Source organism: Mesocricetus auratus, unplaced genomic scaffold (genome assembly GCF_017639785.1).
Source record: "Mesocricetus auratus isolate SY011 unplaced genomic scaffold, BCM_Maur_2.0 Super-Scaffold_100015, whole genome shotgun sequence".
In the NCBI taxonomy this organism is placed as follows: Eukaryota; Metazoa; Chordata; class Mammalia; order Rodentia; family Cricetidae; genus Mesocricetus; species Mesocricetus auratus.
The window spans coordinates 32,691,540-32,714,330 of record NW_024429198.1 but is presented as its reverse complement, the minus strand read 5'-3'; the positions used below and the strand labels follow the sequence as shown (position 1 = coordinate 32,714,330).

Sequence of the window (22,791 nt, the reverse complement as noted above, 5' to 3'; positions counted from 1 at the left end):
TTCTGTATATTTGGGGTCTTTATAATTATGTGGCAAGGGAACTTTTTTTGTGATCCTCTCTATTCGTTGTTCTGTAAGCTTCTTATACCTTCATTGGCATGTCTTTCTTAAGGTTCTGAAAGTTTTCTTCTATGATTTTATTGAATATGTTTTCTGCCTCTTTGAGGTGGTTTTCTTCACCTTCTTCTATACCTATTATTCTTAGGTTTGGTCTTTTCATGGTGTCCCATATTTCCTGGATGTTTTGTGTTAAGGATTTGTTGGACTTAAGATTTTCTTTGGTTGATGAATCAATTTCAGTTGTTTCTGTGAGTTTCTCCAGCCTGGTCTTGACCCCTTTGCTCATCATTCCTTCCTCTCTGCAACTGGGTTCCAAGAGTTCAGTTCAGTGTTTAGCTGTGGGTGTCTGCCTTGGCTTCTATCAGCTACTGGATGAAGGCTCTAGGATGGCATACAAGGTAGTCATCAATCTCACTAATGGGGAAGGGCATTTAAGGTAGCCTCTCTACTATTGCTTAGATTACCAGTTGGTGTCATCCTTGTAGCTATCTGAAAATCTCACTGATGCCAGATCTCTTCTCAAAGCTATAATGGCTCCCTCTATTATGGTATGTCTTATCCTGCACTCCTCTATTCTTCCCCTGACTCAACCTTCCTGCTCACCCATGTCCTTTCCTCCCCTCCTCTTCTCTTCTCCTCTTCTCACCTTCTCTTTCTCCCAGCTCCCTCTCCCCTCCCTTCCACCCATGCTCCCAATCTGCTCAGGAGATCCTGTAAAAAAAGCATCTGCAACAAATGGTGCTGGCATAACTGGATGCTGGCATGTAGAACACTGCAGATAGATCATTTCTATCATCGTGTACAGAACTTACATCCAAATGAATCACAAACCTCAACATAAATCCAACCACACTGAATCTCTTGGAAGAGAAAGTGGGAAGTACCTTTGAATGAATAGGTATAGGAGATTGCTTTATGAACATAACGCCAGTAGCACAGACACTGAGATAGACAACCAATAAATGGGACCTCCTGAAACTGAGAAGCTTCTGCAAGGCAAAGGACACAGTCAACAAGACAAAACAGCAGCCCACAGAATGGGAAGAAATAGTCACCAACCCCACATCTGACAGAGAGCTGATCTCCAAAATGTACAAAGAACTCAAGAAGCTAGTCTCCAAAACACCAAATAATCCACTTAAAAAGTGGTGTACAGAATTAAATAGAGAATTCTCAATAGAGTAGTCTAAAATGGCTGAGAGACATTTAAGAAAGTGCTCAACATCCTTAGCCATCAGGGAAATGCAAATCAAAACAACTCTGAGATACCACCTTACTCCTGTCAGAATGACTAAAATCAAAAACTCCAATGACAGTTTATGCTGGAGAGGATATAGAGAAAGGGGAACACTCCACCACTGCTGCTGGGAGTGCAAACTTGTACAGCCACTTTGGAAATCAGTATGGATATTCCTCAGGAAAATAGGAATCAGTCTACTACAAAATCCAGCAATTCCACTCTTACGCATTTATACCCAAATAATGCATAATCATACAATAAGGCCATCTGTTCAACTATATTCATTACAGCATTATTTGTAATAACCTGGAAGCCCCTCAACTGAAGAATGGATAAAGAAAATGTGGTACATTTACACAATGGATTACTACTTAGTGGGAAAAAAGGGAAACTTGAAGTCAGGCAAATGGATGACACTAGAAGAAACCATCCTGAGTGAGGTAACCCAGTCATAAAAAGACAAACATGGTATGTACCCACTCATATATGGATTTTAGACATGGAGCAGGGGATTGCCAGCCTACAATCCCACCACCAGATAGTCTGGGAAACAGGGAGGACCCTAAGGGAGATATGCATGGTTATTAGTACCTTCGTGTTGGCTATACAATAGTAGTTTTTTTTATATAACTAAGACTCAATTTTTCATTATTTAAATTCCAAAGAATTCTGTACCGAGAAAGTTCAAGTCAGTCAGATTAATTCTATGGCTTCCCTAGATAATTCTGCTTTCATTGTTTTTTAGAGATAAAATATGTATGCGAATTTGGAAATATTCCTTAAGCTTCTATGGCAACCTATGCTTTCATAAACATTGCTTTCTGTACATCAATGTAATTATGATTTAGAATCAGATGTTATGAATTTCACAAGTGTTTCTAAAGCTTATGATAGAATTTAAAGTAATTTGATATTTTAAACTATTACAACTCAGGATTACCAAGAAATAATTAACTTTAAGTGTCAAACTTTCATTAAGAGGGTATATTATTTGGGGAATTATACACATTCTATATGAATGGAAAAATATGTTGTCTGAGAAATAAATTCTCAAAGGCACTTTGATATAATATAGTGTCTTCCAGTTTCTACTGCAGTGAAGAGACAGCATTACCAGAGCAACTTTTATAAAGGAAAACATTTAATTAGGAATGGCTTACAGTTTCAGATATTTAGTTCATTATCTTAATGGCAGTGTGCAAGAAAAGGAGCTAAGAGTTCCAAATCTTGATCCATATTTAGCAGAACAACTGTGTCACAATGAGCATAGATTGAGCAAAGTAGACCTCTAAACCCACCTATGCACACTTCCTCCAACAAGACCACGCCCATTCTAACAAAGCCACACCCCTTAACCCTGCTACTCTCTCTGTGGGCCATTTTCTTTCACACCACCATGTGTGGTTTTTTTTTTAATTGTTGCTTTAAAAATGCATTAATACTTTATGCTTGTATTTATGTTTTGTCTGCATATACATGTGTGAACCAAATGTATGAGGTACTTGCAGAGTTGCAGAAACAAGCACTGGAACTGTAATTACTTACAATTTTGAGCCACTGTTTGGGTGCTGGGAATCAAACCTTGATGCTCAGTAAGGCCAACTAGTTCCATTCACCACAGGAAATCTCTACAACCCTTTAATCTTGTTTTAAAAAAGTATCTACCTTTTTAGTCTAGAATTATCTTCAACTTCTAGCATTAATTTCAGGAATGTCTGTATCATACTGGTTTCTAAACCAGGATGAAGTTTTGTTTTTGTTTTCTTTGGCTGATTTTTGTTTTGTTTTAGATTGTGTGTGTGTGTGTGTGTGTGTGTGCCCGCCCATGGAGACCAGAATCTTAGGTTCTTACAGAATCTCAGGTCCTTACAGAATTGGCATTACAGGTATTTGTGAGGTACCTGATGGGATGCTAGGAATTGAACTCAGGTCTTCTACAAGGGCCTGCACTCTTTAAGAATGAGCTATCTTTTCAGACCCATAGAAAGCTTTGTTGGTTTGCTTTTTTCCCCTTAGTATTGGAAATTTAAACTAGTGCCTCATCCATGCATATACTAGGTATAGTGATATTTTTTTGTAATCTAACAAATGAAGTTTGCCTGAAGATCAGACTGCAGAGCTAAACCACTAGCTAGTGATACACCTAGTTAATTGCTAAGCAACTAGTTAGACACACACACACACACACACACACACACACACACACACACACAGCCAATAGTTAGCCATAAAGGCCAGACTGTGGTGGCCACACTTGGAAGACAGAGGTGGATGGATCTTTGTGAGTTCAAGGCCATCTGGGCTGCATGAGAGTGAATCAGTCTAAAAGAGAACAGAGCTCATACATTTGATCTCAGCAATTGGGATGAAATAACTTTAATCACAGTACTAGAGAGGAATATAAGGCAGGAGCTCAGTGCAGGCAGAGGGCAGTCTGCGGTTTGGTGGAGAACACTGCAGTCTGGAGTCACTCTGTGGACAGGATTGCACCCCTTTGGTCTGAGCCTTGGTAGAGTTAAAAACTCTCTAGTGGCGGGGAGTGCTCTTGGACCCCAGACCGACAGTGGGGAGGCCAGCATGGGACTGATCTGGACCCCCCCAAATGTGAGTGTCTGTGAGAAGGCCTGGGCAACCTATAGGGCCCTGAGCTGTGGATCAGTGTCTATCCCTGGTATACAAACTGTCTTCGTGTGCCTGTAGCACAAAGAGAGATGCTCTCTCAGCCTGGACTCTTAGGGGAGTGCCTTGACCCTACCAAGAGTAAAATGACAGACTCTAGATATCCCCTATGTGGAAGGATTTGGCAATAGGGTGGGAGGGAGGGGGGGAAGGGGAGTGCGGGAAGAGGGGAGGGAGAGGGAACTGGGATTGACATGTAAAACAAGCTATTTAAAATTAAAATAAAAAAATGATAAAAAAACTCTCTAGTGGCTTAGCTGTTTTGCTTTTCTGACCTTCAGCTTGATCCCCAATATCTGCCTCTGGGTTTTTGTTATTCATTCTACAGCTAGGCAGGTGCTTTGCCACTGAACTACATTTTCAGCCCAAGAATAAAATTTAGCAAACATTACTTAAACAGTTGTGTATCTACCTGAAAACAAAAGGAGAACTTCAATATACACACACTTTTAAATATTTGATAAGTCTATTTCTGAAGCTAAAGACTAGAATATAGAGACTTCTTGAGATGAATATAGAAAAATTAAGATCTCTGTTTAAAACTAATTTCTAAGATATAAATTGTGTTTTATACCAATATCAAACAATAAAGGAAAAGAAATTTTATATATATACATATATAATTAGATTCAGATCACCTAGTCAACATTTCTAGGAAAATGAAGACATAAGGGTTGCAGAGGTTGACTCACATTTATATAGTAAAGCACTCCCATCATGATTATAATTTTTCCATACTCAGGAAGATACCACTATGTCTGCTGTTAGGTAGGAATCATCTTCCTATGCACAGGCAGCAGACGGTCTCCTGCTCTGCACACTGTACTTTTCATCAACTGGTTGACTTAACAGAAGCCATTTTACTTCCTGTGATCCATTCATGGTGCTCAGTTTTATTTCTCACAATTGTAACCCTATACAAAAAGTCCTTGCCTGTATTCAGCCATAAAATAGAAGGGAAAATGTGCTGTTGGCTGGAACATGGAGGCAGCTAGAGATCATCATATTAAATAAAATACATCAGAGTAGGAAGGACAAACATTGCATATTTTCACTTTTTGAATTCTATATTTTTCATGATACATAAAAGTGTATGTGTGATTTATGTCCTACATACATATGTGCATATATAATGCATATATACAACTTCCAAATTCAATGCAATATATTAGCTATGTTAATATATATTAGTAAATTAATTATAATGTTAAATATTATATTTAATATTTAAACATTACATGTGACATGATATTGGAAGTGAGACATTTTTGGGTAACAGATGTAAATATTTGAAGTGGAACAATGAGAAACTTGGAAAGTAAAGCATTATGTGGTCCAAGTACATAATTTGCTTGAATGAAAATGTGTTTATGAACCTAAATACTATGTAGAACTATTATGTAACAACACAAAATTTATAATTAAAAGTAATTGTGATTAAGAGATGGAGAGGTGGCTCAGTGGTTTAGAGGCCTGGCTGCTCTTCTGGTGGGCCTAAGTTCAGGATCTGATACCCACATGGTGTTTATTGACTGTCTGTAACTCCAGATATGGACATACCAATACATTCTTCAGGCTTCCACGGGCATAGCATAGCACGAACACGTTAACAGGTAAAACACCCATATGCATAAAATACAAATTTTTTATAGATAAATAAAATGAATATTATTATATAAAACTGTGTAGTGCTAAAGGATTTTGAAAGAGACCTCACTAGAAAGGAAAACCAAATCAAAAGTAATTGTGTCAAATTAGCATATGAAAAGACATTCAGCATAGGAAAAGATAAATTTAGCCTCTATGCTCCTTTCATAATATCATCAAGAAAATGGTGATGCAAAGTAGTATTGATATCTGGAACAGTTTGTACACTGTTTTAAAGGTTGTAAGAAAGAAGGGAGGTACTTTGGAAACTAATTAAAAATATACCTACCTTGGGGTATAACAATAGTATCCCAGGGACTTAATAATGGAAAATGTAAATTTATCACCACAAACAAGTCTGTGTACCACAGGCTGTAGAGTGATATTTATGTAGTCACCAAAAACTGGAAGCAAGGAACCCTCATGTGAGCTTAAGAAAGCACAAGGCCTAGAGCATCCAGATACAAGAGAAAATTTCCCATGATGAAATTACACAAATTGATGGGCATAGGGAAAGGAAGTCAGATGCACTTTCACTAAGAAAGCTGCCATGTTATAAAGGTGTTCTGTTGCATATTAGCACTCTGTATGTTTGAAAATGGAAAACCGTCGGCTGGCAAGATAGCTTAGTGAATTTTGATTCCAAAAAATCCATGAAAAATCCTGGTTCAGCAGCTTATGTATATAAACTTAACAGTGTGTGTGTGTGTGTGTGTGTGTGTGTGTGTGTGTGTGTGTGTGTTAGTAACAGACAGATAGATCTCTGAGTATACTAACTGACTAGTATAGCTGTTTTATGAAAATCAGATTCAGAGTAAGACCCTGCTTCAAAAATTAGCCTGCAGAGAGATAGTTGCAGACACCTACCTTCGATATACCTCTGGCATATAGAACTCAAAGAAAGAAATAAAGAGACAGAGAGTGGTGGTGGCACACTCCTTTAATCCTAGTACTCTGGAGGCAGAGACAGGCAGATACCTGTGAGCTTGAGGCTACCATGCACTACAGAGCAAATTACAGAAGACAAAAAGTAAAGTAAAGTGGGAAAGAAGGAAGGGAGGGTGGGAGGCTATTTGTATATTTATAGTGTGCATGAGAGAAAGAGACAGAGACAGAGACAAAGAGATGGAGAGACAGACAGACAGAGAGAGAGGGAAGGAGGGAGGGAGAGAAATTGCTTTAAATCTTAATCTTGATACAACGCTATATTTACTTATCAAAACTCAAAGAACTTATTATAAAACAAAACTTTAAAGTTCTTCATAACACCCGACTCTTTGAAATAAATGTGCACCTCCATTTTTGCTTATATCTACTTCTCTTTTGGAAAGTATAAATTCCATGTAGTAAATATATCATAGTTATTACTCAAGCTAAAATCTGTTAGCCACAAATTAAAAATCTATATCATATGCTCTTTCTTCTTCCAAATCCCAGGTATGAAAGTTTGTAAGAGCCACAGATGGCAGATGACAACAAAGAAACTCTTCTTGATCCAACAGAACAGTTGCACACATGAACTCATAGGAACTATGGCAATGTGCAAAAGAAATGTAGAAGCTCCAGTCAAACAAATTCCTAGAATAGAAACGATAACTGGGCACAAAACATCACCCCATCTGAGTAGCTATTGGCAATTGAGAGCTGATGGGAAATGCAGAATTAGTTTTCTTTAAGGGTAGAATCCTTGTAGATCAACCATGATCCAAGAGATTGTCCCCCTCTCAAAAATTATTATTTTGTAGAGGAACAGGAGTGGATCATGAAGGAGTTGAAATGAGGAACTGAACATGATAAAAAATATGGCATAAGGCATTCTTAAAGGATTAATAAAACTCCTTGAAAGAAAAAATACAAATTATGCTAGTTTTTATATATTTCTTCCAAAAACTGTTTTATATTGCTATACTCGAGTGTTTTGTTACTATATTAATTAAATTACTGTTTGCTCTACTAGAGAGAGAACCAATAACATTATTCATGCTAGATCAGCACTGAACTGCTGAATTACTAAACCTATCTAATTGTTTTTATAAAGACATTTAGTATGCATGTTTGTGGACATTGATTGATGAAATCATTCATCTAATATGATTTGTTTACTTTAGTGGTGTTAAGACTTACTGTGGTTTTTTCTTCATGTGTTGGAATTATATATAATGGGTTATTTACTATTTTTTAAATAGGAATGCCGATTTGTGTATTGTTTTTCAAACTGAAAAAGAAGAATCAACAGCAGCAATTTGGAAAAGTTGTAAAGTTCATTTAGTAACAAGGACAATATGAATATTGGAGCTGTTTTGAAGTGATTATTGTGAGCATGCTTTTATGACAATGTGCTCACATGAATCATAATTGTGGTCTTGACAGAAGTCACATGATACTACAATAATTGTTCCTCAATTATTGGGGACAAGACAATGATGTCCTTGACCTAGCTTTTCAATATAGATTCTGTTCCGAATGGACCATTATTTAGGTAACAAAGTTGTTACCTAAACAACTTTTTTTGGAAAAAAGTTGTAACTCCTTGGTTGGTTCAGTAATTTGGCAAATATCTTCCTTAGGTTTCTGCTATCTTTCAGAGCTCAGAAAGCAACTGTTCATGAATATTAATAAGTCAGAAAAGAATGTGTTTCTGGTTTTTATTCCTGGTAGAAGCATCTTATTTTGCCTTTTATATTTAGTTGATTCTGTCAGGATTTTTGCTTAAATTTGTATGGAACTTACAGATCCAAACAAGACAAAGAAATACAAAATTGAAAGCAGTAAAAGCTTCCATTTTTATTTTCTAGCATGCTTCATTAAAAAGGGGATTTTTTTTGTGTGTTTGATTTTTTTCTGAATGACTCATTGATGAAATCAAAGGCAGAAAGGCAAATTGTCACTGATCTGAATTTACATTTTAGAAACACCTACCCAACATTTAAAAAGAAAATAAATATATTTGCATTTTATCTTTCTATTCACTACATTGTAATATGTACATAATCTATAACATTTATAATATTTTATTAATCATTAAAGGTAAGCTATAATGAAAAATGGCATGATTTTAGAGTGTTAAAGAGTCAGAACAGAATACAAACAGCAATTCTAGAGCTATGAATTGAGAGACTCCTTAAACTCATGAGCACATTGATATCAATAGGAGAAAAATATTTATCATTAAGTTGGAGCACAGACACTTACCTTACAGAGTTAAGCATACATCTGCCCTTGACCTGGCGAAGCTTCTCCACACTTCGGGTTCTAACAATCACTTTTCCTCAATGATAATTCAAGATTCACTTAAGCCCAGCATTTGACATTGGCTCTACTATGAACAACCTGTGTTACCATAAATGAAGGATGTGTAGATTCATCAGCTAATGTGTCCAGAGGAAAAGCATAGTAAGTGATTTCTCCCTTTGCCAATATTGACTAGACATTAATTGCCTTTCTTATTAATGAGTAAGTTTTATAAGCAAAGGCTTTTGAAACTAGTCAGTTCATGCCAGAAATATGGGTGAGAAATTACTAGCTCATCCTGCTCTTTAAAAGTAAGTGTTGATGGGAAGCATTGGGGTGTTTGTTATGTTTAAATCATCTATTAAATTGTTTTTGAAGTTGCACTATAACAAATTCAAATGCCCCTGCTTTGACACATTTCAGTCCACATGACTTGTTTTTATGACATAAAAGACATTCTCATCTTGGCAGTTTTCAAGTGGTTTTAAACTCCTGTCTCTAACTCACATAACTACATTTCTCTTTAACCTTACACGGTGTATACTGTAATAAGCCCTTTAATTTTTACTCATATGCATGTATGTGCATACACATCCACCAAGGCACTGGAGGGCTGAACACATCATCAAGCATTCTCATATACTTAATATTCAAACTTAGGAGTTTTAGACACATTTTCTATATGTGAACCTAAGTTACTGGGAAACTGATATCTGTATTTTGATTTACTTCTAAACTTTCCCAATCAAGTAGCTCATATCACAATAATAATGTTTAATAACACTATAAAGAAAGCACTAAACACTAACGCTGATGAAAATTAGAGCAGTATTTTTCTAATTGTTGCTTGTCTCACTAATAGTGTTAAACATAATGGTACTATTTTAGCCAATATTATAAAAAACAATGAGACTAAGGTTTTTTTTCTAATAGATCTCAAGAAACACTTTACAGATGAATTTAAGTCATGCTACATATGTATGTGAAAAATTTTCTTTCATTATAATTAAGCTCCATATTTTATACTTGTCTATATATATGTTTACATCGTAAGTACACATAGGGTGTCTGTAAGTACATATAGGACATGAGCTCTATATACGGAGATCTCATCTTATACTTTTGCTGTTTTCACAAGGTGAGCACTGGTAGCACATTTGGTATAACAACAACAAAAAAGACACAATTTGTTTTCTATGTTTAAGTGAATATTTGTAAAACCTACTTTTATTTTATGTGTTGTTTTACCTGCATATGCAGTATTTATATGCACTATATGCATGCCTAATGTTACTGATTTCAGAAGAGGGTACCACAACCCTTGGAATTGTAGTTACAGATGTTTGTGAGTCACTGTGTGGGTGCTGAAGCCAAATCCAGGTCCTCTGCAAAAGCATTACTAACTCTTAACCGCTGAGTTAATTCAGAAGACCTCTCTATAGTGGTAAGCCACAGGTTATTTCTTATTTATTTTAGTATCAGATGACTATCATATTTGACATGCACTACAGGCCAGGTCACCCACCATGTAGCTGCACCATGGTTAGTAGCAGAGGTTTCCGAAGAGACAGTAAGGTGTATCCATCTTTACTCCTCCTCTTTTATGCTAGAAAGTCAGAACTCAGATTTTGGTCATATTCAAATTGTACCACAGCTTTAATGTTTAATTGATAACATAAGCAGTAATTCCAATGTGATTGTTGTAAGAGCAGAATATATAAACCTTTATTATTAATTTTTTTCTGTTTTTCTGGAAAGGCATCTTAGATCCAACCGTACACTTTTCACTTCTCCTAATAAGATTTCACATAACCTTTTACAAAATGAATTGATATTTCTAATGATTATGAAAATAGTTTGCCATATGTTTACTTTAATGAATATGTAATTGGCTTTATTCTGCAGAATATTTAAAATCAGATAAACACAACTGGAGTGCTCATGTGGAACCTCATGATGGAAATTTCGAGAGTAACTCATGTGAGTATGTTAAGGTACTTCTTCTTTCAGGTATTTATTTTTTAATATTATTATTTTTACATGCTACTTGCTCTGCTTTCATTTTTAAACTTATTTACACTCATAATACAATGATATAACATTGGTTCATGATCTGGCCTAATATGCATTTGCAATACAAAATAATCTAAAATAGAGAAATAACCATTTAATTAGTATTTTTATTTATAGATAGATTACAATTTTTGTATTATTTACACTGTTTACACCAATAGTTCATCACCATACATGGTGACAGATGTGTCCTGATAAATATCAGAAGAGAAAGAATAGGCGTCTCTGCCCATGGAGGGCCGTTTGTAGATGCCTGCTAGGGTGAGACAGGCTGCTGATACCTCCTGACCTTTCCCGTGCTGCAGTTGCAGTTTTACTTCACTGTTGACTTGGTGACAGCATGGTCTCTCCTGGGTGAAAGTGAGGAGTGAGCCTAGAGACTGTCAGGCAGAACTCAAGATGTCAAGCCATGTGCTTTGCTTTGCTTGTAGGAGCAGAGCTGCCAGCAGCAGAAGCAGCAGCCTGATTACCTAAAAACAGAGGGTCTAAACAAGCTACTTTGGCAGCAAAAAATGAATGAATACAGTGAAGGACAGCAAATAAATTAGAAAACTCCAACTCCTGGAAGGAAAAAGAAATAAATAGATCAGGGGAAAAGGAATTTCTTCACAAAATTGTCAACAAGTTGTCATTTTTATGTATAACAAACATCTGGAATCAAGGTTATATAATATATGAAAATAAACTTTATCATGCCAAGAAGATTGAAAGCTGATTAATAGTTTTATATATTTAATGAAACTGATATGGAGATTGTTAAGGATAACTCATATTCAGTAAGCAACTGAAATTAATTAATCATTGTTATTTGATTATATATTTTTGATGAAGGATGAAGAATCATAGCTAATTTGCATACTGTTCCTGATGTTTGCAATTTGCACAATGATATTCAGCTTATTAGAACACATTGTAATACATTAGAGAACTGCAAAAGAAAATTAACAGGCCTCGTGTGTTTTCTTGAACTTTGCAGTAGAACACAATAGGATTCATTGATGTCTCAAGAGTTGTTTTTCACCTTTTAATAGTTTACAGTTAGAGTACTATAATGACGAAAAAAGAAATTACTAAAAACTATTCACTTCTTTATTTTAATTCCCCAAATCTTTTCTAGCAAGTAAGTCTTTTTTATTGTCATAATTACCTAAGATTTACATTATTCTAATAAAAATTAATTAAAATACTATTATTTAATTCCCCCTTCCTTTTTCTCTTTTCTCTTCAGTACCTACCACATCCTCCCCCCATTCTCTGCATTCCATCTAACCATGACAACCATCCCTCTTAAATCCATGCCCTCATCTTCACTCATTATTATGTTATTACATTATATGTTATATATATTTTACATGTGCATATTTGTTCTGTTGAATTCATTTAAATGAATAATTTTGAATGTCATTGAACATAAATATAAAAGCAATGCGTCTCAAAATTATTTCTGTTAAGTTGAAGGTTATAGCTTGTTTTTAAAGCTCTCTGCTTACCTAATTACCTAGGCATTTTATGCAGATCAAGGCTTGTAATTGTTCTACATATCTTGTGCATTATTTTCCAATAGGCTGGTGTTTATTAAGATTTTACATTTTTTTTTTTGGCTTTTTGAGACAGGGTTTCTCTGTATTGTTTTGGAGGCTGTCGGTCCAGCCTGGCCTCGAACTCACAGAGATCCGCCTGCCTCTGCCTCCTGAGTGCTGGGATTAAAGGCGTGTGCCATCACCGGCCGGCAAGATTTTACAATTTTTTTATCTTTACCAATTTGGGCTTTGTAGTGGATTATTGGAAGAAAGAGATATTGAGAAGAGATTGTAGGATAAATCCATATTTGGTCCTAATTCAACATCATCTCAGTTCTCTTCATCCATGACCAGCTTTTGCAGGCATACCCATGGCTTGTGCTTTCTTGTTCCTGCTTGTATGATTTCACAGAAGATAGTCTCACCTTTCTACCAATTTTCCATTCTTTTTAGACTTTTATTTTAAAACAATCATGGGCTTTGTATGCTGTTCCCTTATAACAGAGCTTTCCTAACATTTTTTCTTCCATGAACCTTATTAAGTAAAAACTAATTTCAAATTTTAAATGTTTTATTATTCAATAATAATTCATCTCAGTCTTTCACTTTCTGTTGAAAACATTTATTACAAAGAAAGATAGACAATAAAGGACTGGTGGTACTTCAGAAAAAACCAAGGTTGTGAGCGGGCACTTAAGAAGTTGTAGGACAGCAAGTCCTCATTGCCTTGTAGAAGGGATACCAGATTGAACCATTGTGATGTTTATTAGAAACTGTTCCAGAGAGGAGGAATATAATCCTATGAATGATGTAGAGGTATTCTAGGAGGATTTTAGACATGAAATATATAATATAAAGAAGTTATGAGTAGAAGATTAACTCAGAGGGACAACAATGTCATCATGTTTTTATGGTTATTACAGTGAACATTAGAAGATGCTTTTGAACTAAGATGTGATAAAGGTGAGAAATGATATATTTATTAAAATGGGCTCATGGCTATACTGCTAAAATGAGTTGTGTGGGATTGAAAAGAGGGAGAAACTGGAAAATTTTTCATTAAGAAAAGGTGAAAGTTTTTAAAGTACAGCTTTAAAATTCAGAAAAGTTACCATTTATAGATGCTGAGACACTATATGGACAGTTCTACCAGAGATAACACTCTTTTCTTTATGCATTGCATTTGGGATCACATTAAATATACAAGGGAGAGGCCATAAGATTCATGTAGATTTAAAAAGTGCAAAGTTTGTATCTATCAGCTTGTAAATGACAGATAAGATTGTTTTCTAGATGAGCTCAAGGTATAGATTGTATATAGAAGAAAGACTATGATCTCCTGTATGGAATCCAAAATTACACAGAAATAATAAATAGGACAATCAAGTGATTGCAGCCCTGCTTGAGTGGGAGAAAAATCAGACTGCCTTGTATAGTGGTGCTTTAAATAGACCACTGTGATGTCATCTTTTTTATTATAAAAAAAGGACTTTTGTAAAAAAATGAAGAAAAGATTATAAAGATTATGAAGAACTAGTAAAGGCTCTAGACAGCAAGAGAATCTCACACTGAACACCGGTTTCTCCTTTTAAAGTAGAGAAACAAACCAATAAGGCAAATCAAGAATAAATATCAATCACTGTTCCTGCAGACCCAATTCCTCAGTCATATCCCTAGTGCTGCAACAGATAACCAGGAGCAACCTCTCTTTCTCCCTACCCACATCTCCTATGGATCCCATAAATCATCCCTTCCTAAATTCCTTCCCCCACATTTGTCACTGTATCTCATTCCCAAACTCAGTCACCTTTTGCTCAACCACAGTTAGAAAGAAGAAAATCAGATAGACTGCTTCTATACTATCTCTTTCTTTGCTCCTGTAGAACCAATCCCTCAGTCTTTGCCTCAAATTCTGCAAAAGAACATCAACCTTATCCTCTCTCCTACCCTGCCTACATCTCTTGGAGATTCCACTGACATTCCCTCCTAATTTCCTCCCCCTTCTTTGCTGCATTCCAGCTTCCAACTCCAGGATGCATTCACTGTGAACATAGTATCTTAGCAGGCCAGTAAAACAGTCAACACTCAGCTATCACACTCTCCAAAAATCCACAGAGGAACCAGAAGCAAGTTAAAAAACAAGGTAAAACAAGGTGAAAAAAATCCACCCAAACAAGATAAACTTAGAAATTAGTACCTTGATTTATTATCATCCTAAACACGGATGTCTAGAAATCCGTGTTTGGTAGCTCATTCCAAACCATGCCCTCAAGGTGCCAAGGACAGGCCCTCCCAGGGAATCACCTCAGTCTAGACTCCATCCCTAAAAAGCCTGCCATTGGTGGCTCCACCCCCATAGGGCATTAAGAGACCCTACCTCTGGATTCACCTCATGGTTCCTTGTTTTTTGTTCCCCTGGGGCCACCCAGGAATGTTTTATTCAGATTAAACCTGGATTTACTAATTCAGTCTGATTAACTTATTGTATCATTGGTGGCTGCATTCCAATAAACTTTTCGCTAACCGGGATTTTAAAACATTACTACTAGAAAAAGAACAAAATTGTTAAGTGACATGGAAGTATGTCTCTACTAGAGTGCAACAATTCTATCACAGAAAGTCCTGAATATCAAACATAGATGAAGCACATTGGAGTAACTTTAAAATCAACTATATGAAGATGTTGGATCTCTTTTTTAAAAAATGAATAAATCACTTATAGAAATCCAGGATAACACAAACAAGTATTTGGGGGAAATGAGAAAAACCCTTTAAAAAGTCCAGGGAAAATGAATTATTAGAGAACTACTAGAGAAAATGAATAAATCAATTAAAGATAGCCAAGAAAATAAAAAGAAAAGGGTAAAGTAAATGGATAAAACTCCCCAAAACCTGAAAATGTTGGCATGGTAAAGGCCTCTGCCCTTATTGCTCACCCAAAGGAATGTGCTTTTGACAATGAGAGGTAACTCTTGTAATTTTTTTAAATTATTGCTCCAGCCTCATTTTCAATAGGTTATTAGGCTGGAAGAAAAGAATCTAGGAGGAATTAGAATTAAAACAGGAGAATTAGAATAGAGGCAGAAGAAGAAAGAGACTTGTTTGGAACATTATGGTGTAAGTCTGTTCACCCTCAGATACAATAAGTTCCTTTCCTTTGCTGTAATGTTTGATCTGAATCCTGAAGAGGACCATAGGTCTGGACCCCCAAAGGCCCTCTTTAAGCTATCAGGGGAAAAGACCAATTAATGTATAAAGGCAAATCTACTAGAATTACACCTTACTTCTTATGGAGACTTTAAAAGGCAAAAGGAAAGATAGATGTGCAGCAGACTCTAAGAAAGCACAGATGCCACCCCTGACTACTAGACCCAGCAAAATGGTCAATCACTATAGAAGGAAAAAATAGGATAATCCATGATAAAGTCAATTTTAAACAGTATCTGTCTATTAATCCAGTCCTTCAAAATGTGCCCCAAAGAAGACCCTAACATAAGGAGGTTAATTACACTCATAAAAACACTGGAATTAAGGAATCACACACCAACAAAATCAAAATAAGAGAGGAACACACGCACCACCATCACCACTACTACCAAAAATAACAAAACATAGTAACTGGAAGAAACAACCATTTGTCACTGATATCTCTTAGTAAGTGAGTAAGTAAGTAAATAAATAAATAAATAAAACAAGTAAATGAGAAGGCACTTTAATTGAATGCATGGAAAAACAGGACACATCCTTCTAAGAATCAAAGCATTACACCCCAACATCAAGAATAGATATTATCTCAGGACAAAGGTAAAATATATTTCAAGCCTAAGAAGAAAGTTGGTATAGTCATTGCAATATCTAATACAATATACTTCAAACTAAAACTAAAAAAAAGATATACAAGGACACTACCTACCTATCAAAAGAAAAATCCAAGATGACACTTCAATTTTATTTTGTTTTATTGACACAGATTTTTTATGTGTAGCCTTGGTTTTCATGAAACTCACTCTGCAGAACAGGCTGGTCATGAACTCAGATCCACCAGCCTCTGCCTCCCAAAAACTTATACCAAAACTGTCTAGTGACACTTCAATTCTTGTCATCTATGCCCAAAACACAAGAGCACCCAAGTTTGTTTAAGAACAATGCTATAGCTTGAATCACATGTTGACCCGACAACAGTAGTAGGAGAGCCCAATACTACACTCCCACCAATGGTCATATCATTCAGACCAAACAAAACAAAACAAAACAATCAAACAAACAAACAAACAAAAAAGCTGAATAGCCAGAGAAATATTGGTGCTAGTAGACATTATACATCAAATGGACCTAATAGATATTTTACCCAAACACAAAAGAGTATATCCTTATGGAACTTTCTCCAAGATTAACCACAAAATTATATACAAAGGAAGTCAAAACAGATACAATAAAGTTGAGATAACTATCTACATCCTATTAGAGCACCACGGATATCAACAGCAATACACAGATATCACAACAACAGAAACAAAAGATAGCTGACAAATTCATGGGCATAGAGCAATTCTCTATGAATGAACAATGGGTCAAGATAGAAAGGAAGAAAAACAAAGGATTTTCTAGAGTTCAATGAAATGGAATTAACAACATACCCAAACATATGGGATTCAATGAAAGTGGTATTAAGAGAAAATTCATAGAACTAACTGTCTACATAAATAAATGGAGATACCTTATAATAGCAACTTAACAGCACACCTGAAATATCTAGAATAAAGAGAAACAAGCACACCCAAGAGGAAGGGACAGTAGGAAATAATCAAACTAAGGGCTGAAATCAATAAAATACAAACAAATAGAACAATAAAAAGAAGCTATGTAACAAAGACTTGGTACTGTTAGAAAATCAACAAAATAGACAAATCTTTATCCTAACTAAGTAAAGATGGAGAGGGAATACTCAAGCTATCAAAATCAGAAATTAAAAGGGAGAACACAGTAACAGACACTGAGAAAATTCAGAGAACCCAAAGGACATACTTTAAAAAAACTGCACACATGCATATTTAAATATCTAAAAGAAATAGATAATTTTCTCAATGGACAACTCTTACCTATGTTAAGTCAAGATCTGATGAACAATTTAAATAGACCTATAGCAGTCATCAAAAGTCTTCCAAAGTAAGCAAAAAATCACAAAAAACACATTCAAGGCTAGCTGGTATTAGAACAGAATTCTATCAAATTTTCAATGACGTGTTTAATGCCAATACCTCTCTAATTATTCCACAAAATAGAAAAAGAGGGATCATTGCTAAATTCATTTTATGAGGACACAGTTTACCTCATACCCAAATGAAACTCAAACAAGAAATAGAACCATAAACCAATTTACCCTTTGAACAAAGATGTAGAAACACCAGATAAACACAAGTTAAATTCAAGAATATTTAAAAAAGATCATCCCCCGCGACAAAGCAGGCTTCATCCTAGAGATGCAGGGATGGTTCAATATATGAAAATCAGTAAATGAAATTCACCCTATAAAAATTGAAAGGAAAAAAACAACACCTGATCATATCATTGGATGAAGAAACAAACAAACAAACAAAAAACAATGGAATCCTGAAATTTGCAGGCAAATCGATGGCACTAGAAGAAACCATCCCGAATGAGGCAAGCCAGTCACAAAAAGAGAAACATGGCATGTACTCTTTCATATATGGATTTTAGACATAGATCTGGGGAGTGCCAGCTTACAATCCCATGACCAGAGAGTCTGGGAAACAGGAACCTTCATTCTGTGCCTGATGCAAGCAGAGGCAGACTCCAGCAGCTAAGCACTGAGCTGAACTCAGGAAATCCAGTGACAGAGAGGGAGGACTGATGACCAAAGGGGTTGGAATGGGCTGGTTTAACCCCCAGAAACAGCTGACCTGACAAGGGTTAGCTCTTGAATCCCAGAGTGATGCCTGGGAATCCACCATGGGACTGATCAAGACACCCTGAATGTGGGTGTCAGTGAGGAGGCCTAGGTATTCTATTGAGCCTTGGGTAGTAGATTAGTATTTATCCTGGGTATACAAATGGACTTTGGGCTCCCATCCCACAATGAGAGATGCACTCTCACTCTGGACTCTTGGGGGAGGGTCTAGGCCCTACCCAGATGAAATGACAGACTAAGGACACCTCCATGGAGGGCCTCACCCTCCCTGGAGAAATGAGGGGATATTGGGGGGTTGGTAGGAGGTCACGGAAGTAGGGGAGAGAAAGGGAGTGGGACCTGGAATTGACATGTGAAGCAACCTTGTTATTAATTTAAATTTAAATTTAAAAGTAAAATATAAAAAAAGCAAAAAGGAACAGAATTAGTAGCTGGTTTTGAATTATTGTTAATGGTACTTAAAGGAGCAAGGATGGTGGAGTAGCATCTTTTGACAGTGCCTCTCCCCAAATAAAAGTTAGAGATGATCCCAAAGGATATACACAACAATCACAAAAAGAGAGTCCCAATGAGACACTCAATTTTCAGGAACAAAGAAACAGCAGTGACGAATTCCCTGGACATTTTCTGTGCATTACATTTTCCAATAACTGATTCTTTCAAACCCTAATTACCAATGGGTGCACACCAGAAAGCAAAGTAGTTTTGTCACTTCAGAAATCTCTGATATAGTATTTGCTCTTCATTAGCAAAGTTCTGCATCTATTTCTGCAGCAGAAACCTAGTTAAAAGCCCATAGCCTTGTTTACCAACCACACAAATATATTATACATCCTTCTTGATCATTGAAACATAATTCTGTTGGGGGATCTTCTTGCTGCTCTGATTCCTTGTCTTACCTGTATCATACAATGTTCTGTTCCTACCCTTACATTACTTTACATTCAATGTATGAGTGGTATTAGATACAACTCCTGCCTTTTCTGTTGTAAAAAGCACTTCTGTCAATGTTTAAATGTTACTCCATCATGTGTAAACACATTTACCTATGAATTGGTTGAGGGATATTTAGGTTCATTCCTGCACACAACTTATCTATTACAATGTAACAAACATGTGAGTGTATATATACATCATCCTAATTTTTAAATCATAAGTATGCAAATGTAATATACATTATAACCAAGATGTGCAAAGATTCTGATTTATTACATCCTCACTGACATTTAACTTTAGTCATTTTCAAAGCAGACATTTGTAAGGCATTATCTCATTGTGGCATTTTTAACGTTGTCTTCATGTAACTGTTGGTATTAGCATGCACTCTTTTGACAAATATCTGTGTGTATCCTTTGCCTGTAATTAATGCATTAATTTGTGCTTTTTTGCTATTTACCTTCCTAGTTTCTTTATCTACTTTGAATATGAGACCTTTATCATTTATATGGTTTAAAAATATGCTCTGCCTTTCTATGTGGCAAAGTTACCCACTGGGCATAAATTTCCCTTGCCTTGATTGATGACAGTATGCTTTCCAAATTGGACAAGCAGGACACAAAAGAAGGCAATTGCCAAACATCGCCAAGACAATGTGGGATAGTCCTTCAAAATTCCTGCTTCATAGAAAAAAATGTCAGCTATTCTAGGCCTGTACCCTGAAGATGGATGCAGATGAACCTGGGTGACTGTCCAGATAGTCAGTTGTCTCTGTTATTTCTATAGCTTTGGAAGTTGCTTGTTCTCTATTTCCTGCTTACTCAGGCAATATTGTATCCTCAGTTTTCTGGTGGGATTAGAAATTTTCTATTTCTTATCATTTTCTTTGTTACCAAATTAAAAAAAAATTACAAAAGAGATGTAAAGTTCGTAAAGTTAAGGGACATAAAAGCTTAAGTTGTTTAATCTAAGAAAGTGTTTCAAGGTCTAAAAAGGTATTTTTTTATGGTAATACAAGCTAGAAGAGAAAGTGGTTTAGATATAAAGCTGTGGACTCATCAAGATAGGATAGATAATAGAGTAATTTCTCCAAACTTGTCAAAAACAAATGGACTGAATATTGCAAATGTAATTCTTACCTGATAATTATTCTTAATGTACATGATTTTACTGGTATTTGAGTTAAAAAAACATTTCCTTTTTATTTATACAAAAAAGAAAAAAATGTTTCAGGTAAAAAACAAAAACAAAAACCATCACCACCACCACCAACAAAACACGCTCTGCCATTAGGTAGGTTGACTCTCCACTCTCTTAATTTCCTTTTTTGTACAGTGTATTTTCTTTGATGTATTTTTCATTTGTTTGATTTTGCTTTCGTTGGTTTTTCTTTTGGGTTGAAATATAAAATGTGTTGTCTAAGAAATAAATCTGATAAGCTTCTCATATAGTATTACAGTTCTTATCTTAAATTTAAAAACTTAATCGATTATGACTTTATTCTGTTTATGATTTCAGATAAAAGGTCTCAGTCTCATTCTCTGAAAAGTGGTTACCATTTAACTGTCTTTTTGTTGAAAGTCAGTTGATTCTAAATGAAAACATATGAATTCTTTCTTGTGCAATACTGTATTGAACTGGTCAATTTTTACATTTGTGGTATTATTAGTCACTATGGCTTTTCATGGTCTTGAAATGTTATTGTCTGGCATAAACATATAAGGAAAAAAGGAATGTATCAGTGCGTCCTTTGTCAAGTTGAATGAATCCATACCCTGAGTATCAAAAAAAGCAATAAAATCATATAGTGTATCAGAAAGTGAAAATACAGACTATATTTTTTTGCCACAAGATAAATAGACAAAACATTTATAAGGTATATTACCAAATATTTAGACTTTAAATGTTAAATTTCTGAAGAATTTTTAAGTTAAAAAATAAAAGTAGCATAATGAACAAAACAATTACAAATGAGAAGGGAAATGATAATTAAAGAAGAGTCTATGACACATGTAAAAAGTCAATGAGGAAATGTTGTTTTGTTGGGAAGTCTTTACTGTGATTCTGTAGAAAATTAGAAGTCCCAACAAATGAAGTAGTCTATGTATTATAAAATATGAAAACAATCTATAAATTATTTTTACATAAAACAATAGAATTATAAGAACAACAAATGTTGTTTATGTTAGAATCACCTGGGGAAATGAAAGTCAAATCACAGCACTGCCCTTGTTTTAGAAGAGTTGTCATGAATCTGGTAGATGCTGTGTTGTTACAGTCTAGACTTAGACATTCTGTCATTGCTGACTAGTAACCTGTCACTCTGACTGTGTTATTATTTCCTTCTTTTCTAATTCTACTTGATAATTTTAGTGTTCTCTACAGAAATACTATTTTCAATTATGGAAGGTGTTGACATTAAAGAACTTCATCTATTTGCCAAACTCCAAAGTCCAATTGTACCTTTTCCTCTTCTCAGTACAGAATGGCTTCGATGTATTTCACAATAATTTCCAACCAAGTATCCTTTTCAAAATTTGCACACAAAGAATTACATTTACAATTATGTTTGAAAACATAGGAATTCTGATTATAAGTAGTGTGTATGGAGCTGAGAGTTAATCAATGCACAAGAAAGTGAATCTCCTTTGTTTCTCATATAATAGTTTTTTATTTTTTTATTTTTTTTCATTTTTTTTTAATCAATAATGATTTTTTTATTCTTTTTTTAAAATTTAGATAAGAAACAAGGTTGCTTCACAAGTCAGTTCCAGGTCCCTCTCCTTTTCCCTCCCCTCCTCCCGTGCCCTCCCCCCATCCCTCCCCCGTTATCCCCTCACTCCCCCAGGGAGGGTGAGGCCCTCCATGGGGGTGTCCATAGTCTGTCATTTCATATAGGGCAGGGCCTAGACCCTTCCCCAAGAGTTCAGGGTGAGAGTGCACCTCACATTGTTCTATGGGAGTCCAAAGTCCGTGTGTATACTTGGGATGGGTACTGATCTGCTGCCCAAGGCTCAATAGATTCCCTAGGCCTCCTCACTGACACCCAGATTCAGGGGGTCTTGATCAGTCCCATGCTGGATTCCCAGGCTGATGCCTGGGATTCAAGAGTTAACCTTTGTCTGGTCAGCTGTTTCTGGGGGTTAAACCAGCCCAGTCTTAATCCCTTTGATCATCAGTCCTCCCTCTCTGATACTGGCTTTCTTGAGTTCAGCTCAGTACTTAACCAGCCACTAAATGTAGTTTCTGTTTCCCAGACTCTCTGGCCATGGGACTGTAGGCTGGCACTCCCCAGATCTATGTCTAAAATCCATATATGAGAGAGTACATGCCATGTTTCTCTTTGTGTGACTGGGTTACCTCACTCAGGATGGTTTCTTCTAGTGTCATCCATTTGTCTGCGAATCTCATGATTCCATTATTTTTTTCTGCTGAATAGTACTCCATTGTGTAGATGTACCAAATTTTCTCTATCC

The 22,791-nt window shown here is 35.7% G+C and overlaps 1 protein-coding gene across 10 annotated transcripts in view; it reads right to left on the bottom strand.

The window, feature by feature from the left end:
• Positions 1–10,554: 10,554 nt before the first annotated feature.
• Sntg1 (syntrophin gamma 1) overlaps positions 10,555–22,791 on the bottom strand; it is a 533,425-nt gene continuing 521,188 nt past the window's right edge. For all 10 annotated transcript variants that reach the window (XM_040757759.1, XM_040757755.1, XM_013124464.3 and 7 more), the window contains one exon: positions 10,555–11,491. In XM_040757759.1, the coding sequence (XP_040613693.1) occupies positions 11,333–11,491 (159 nt within the window). In that variant the 3' untranslated portion in view covers positions 10,555–11,332. The remainder of the gene's footprint in view (positions 11,492–22,791) is intronic.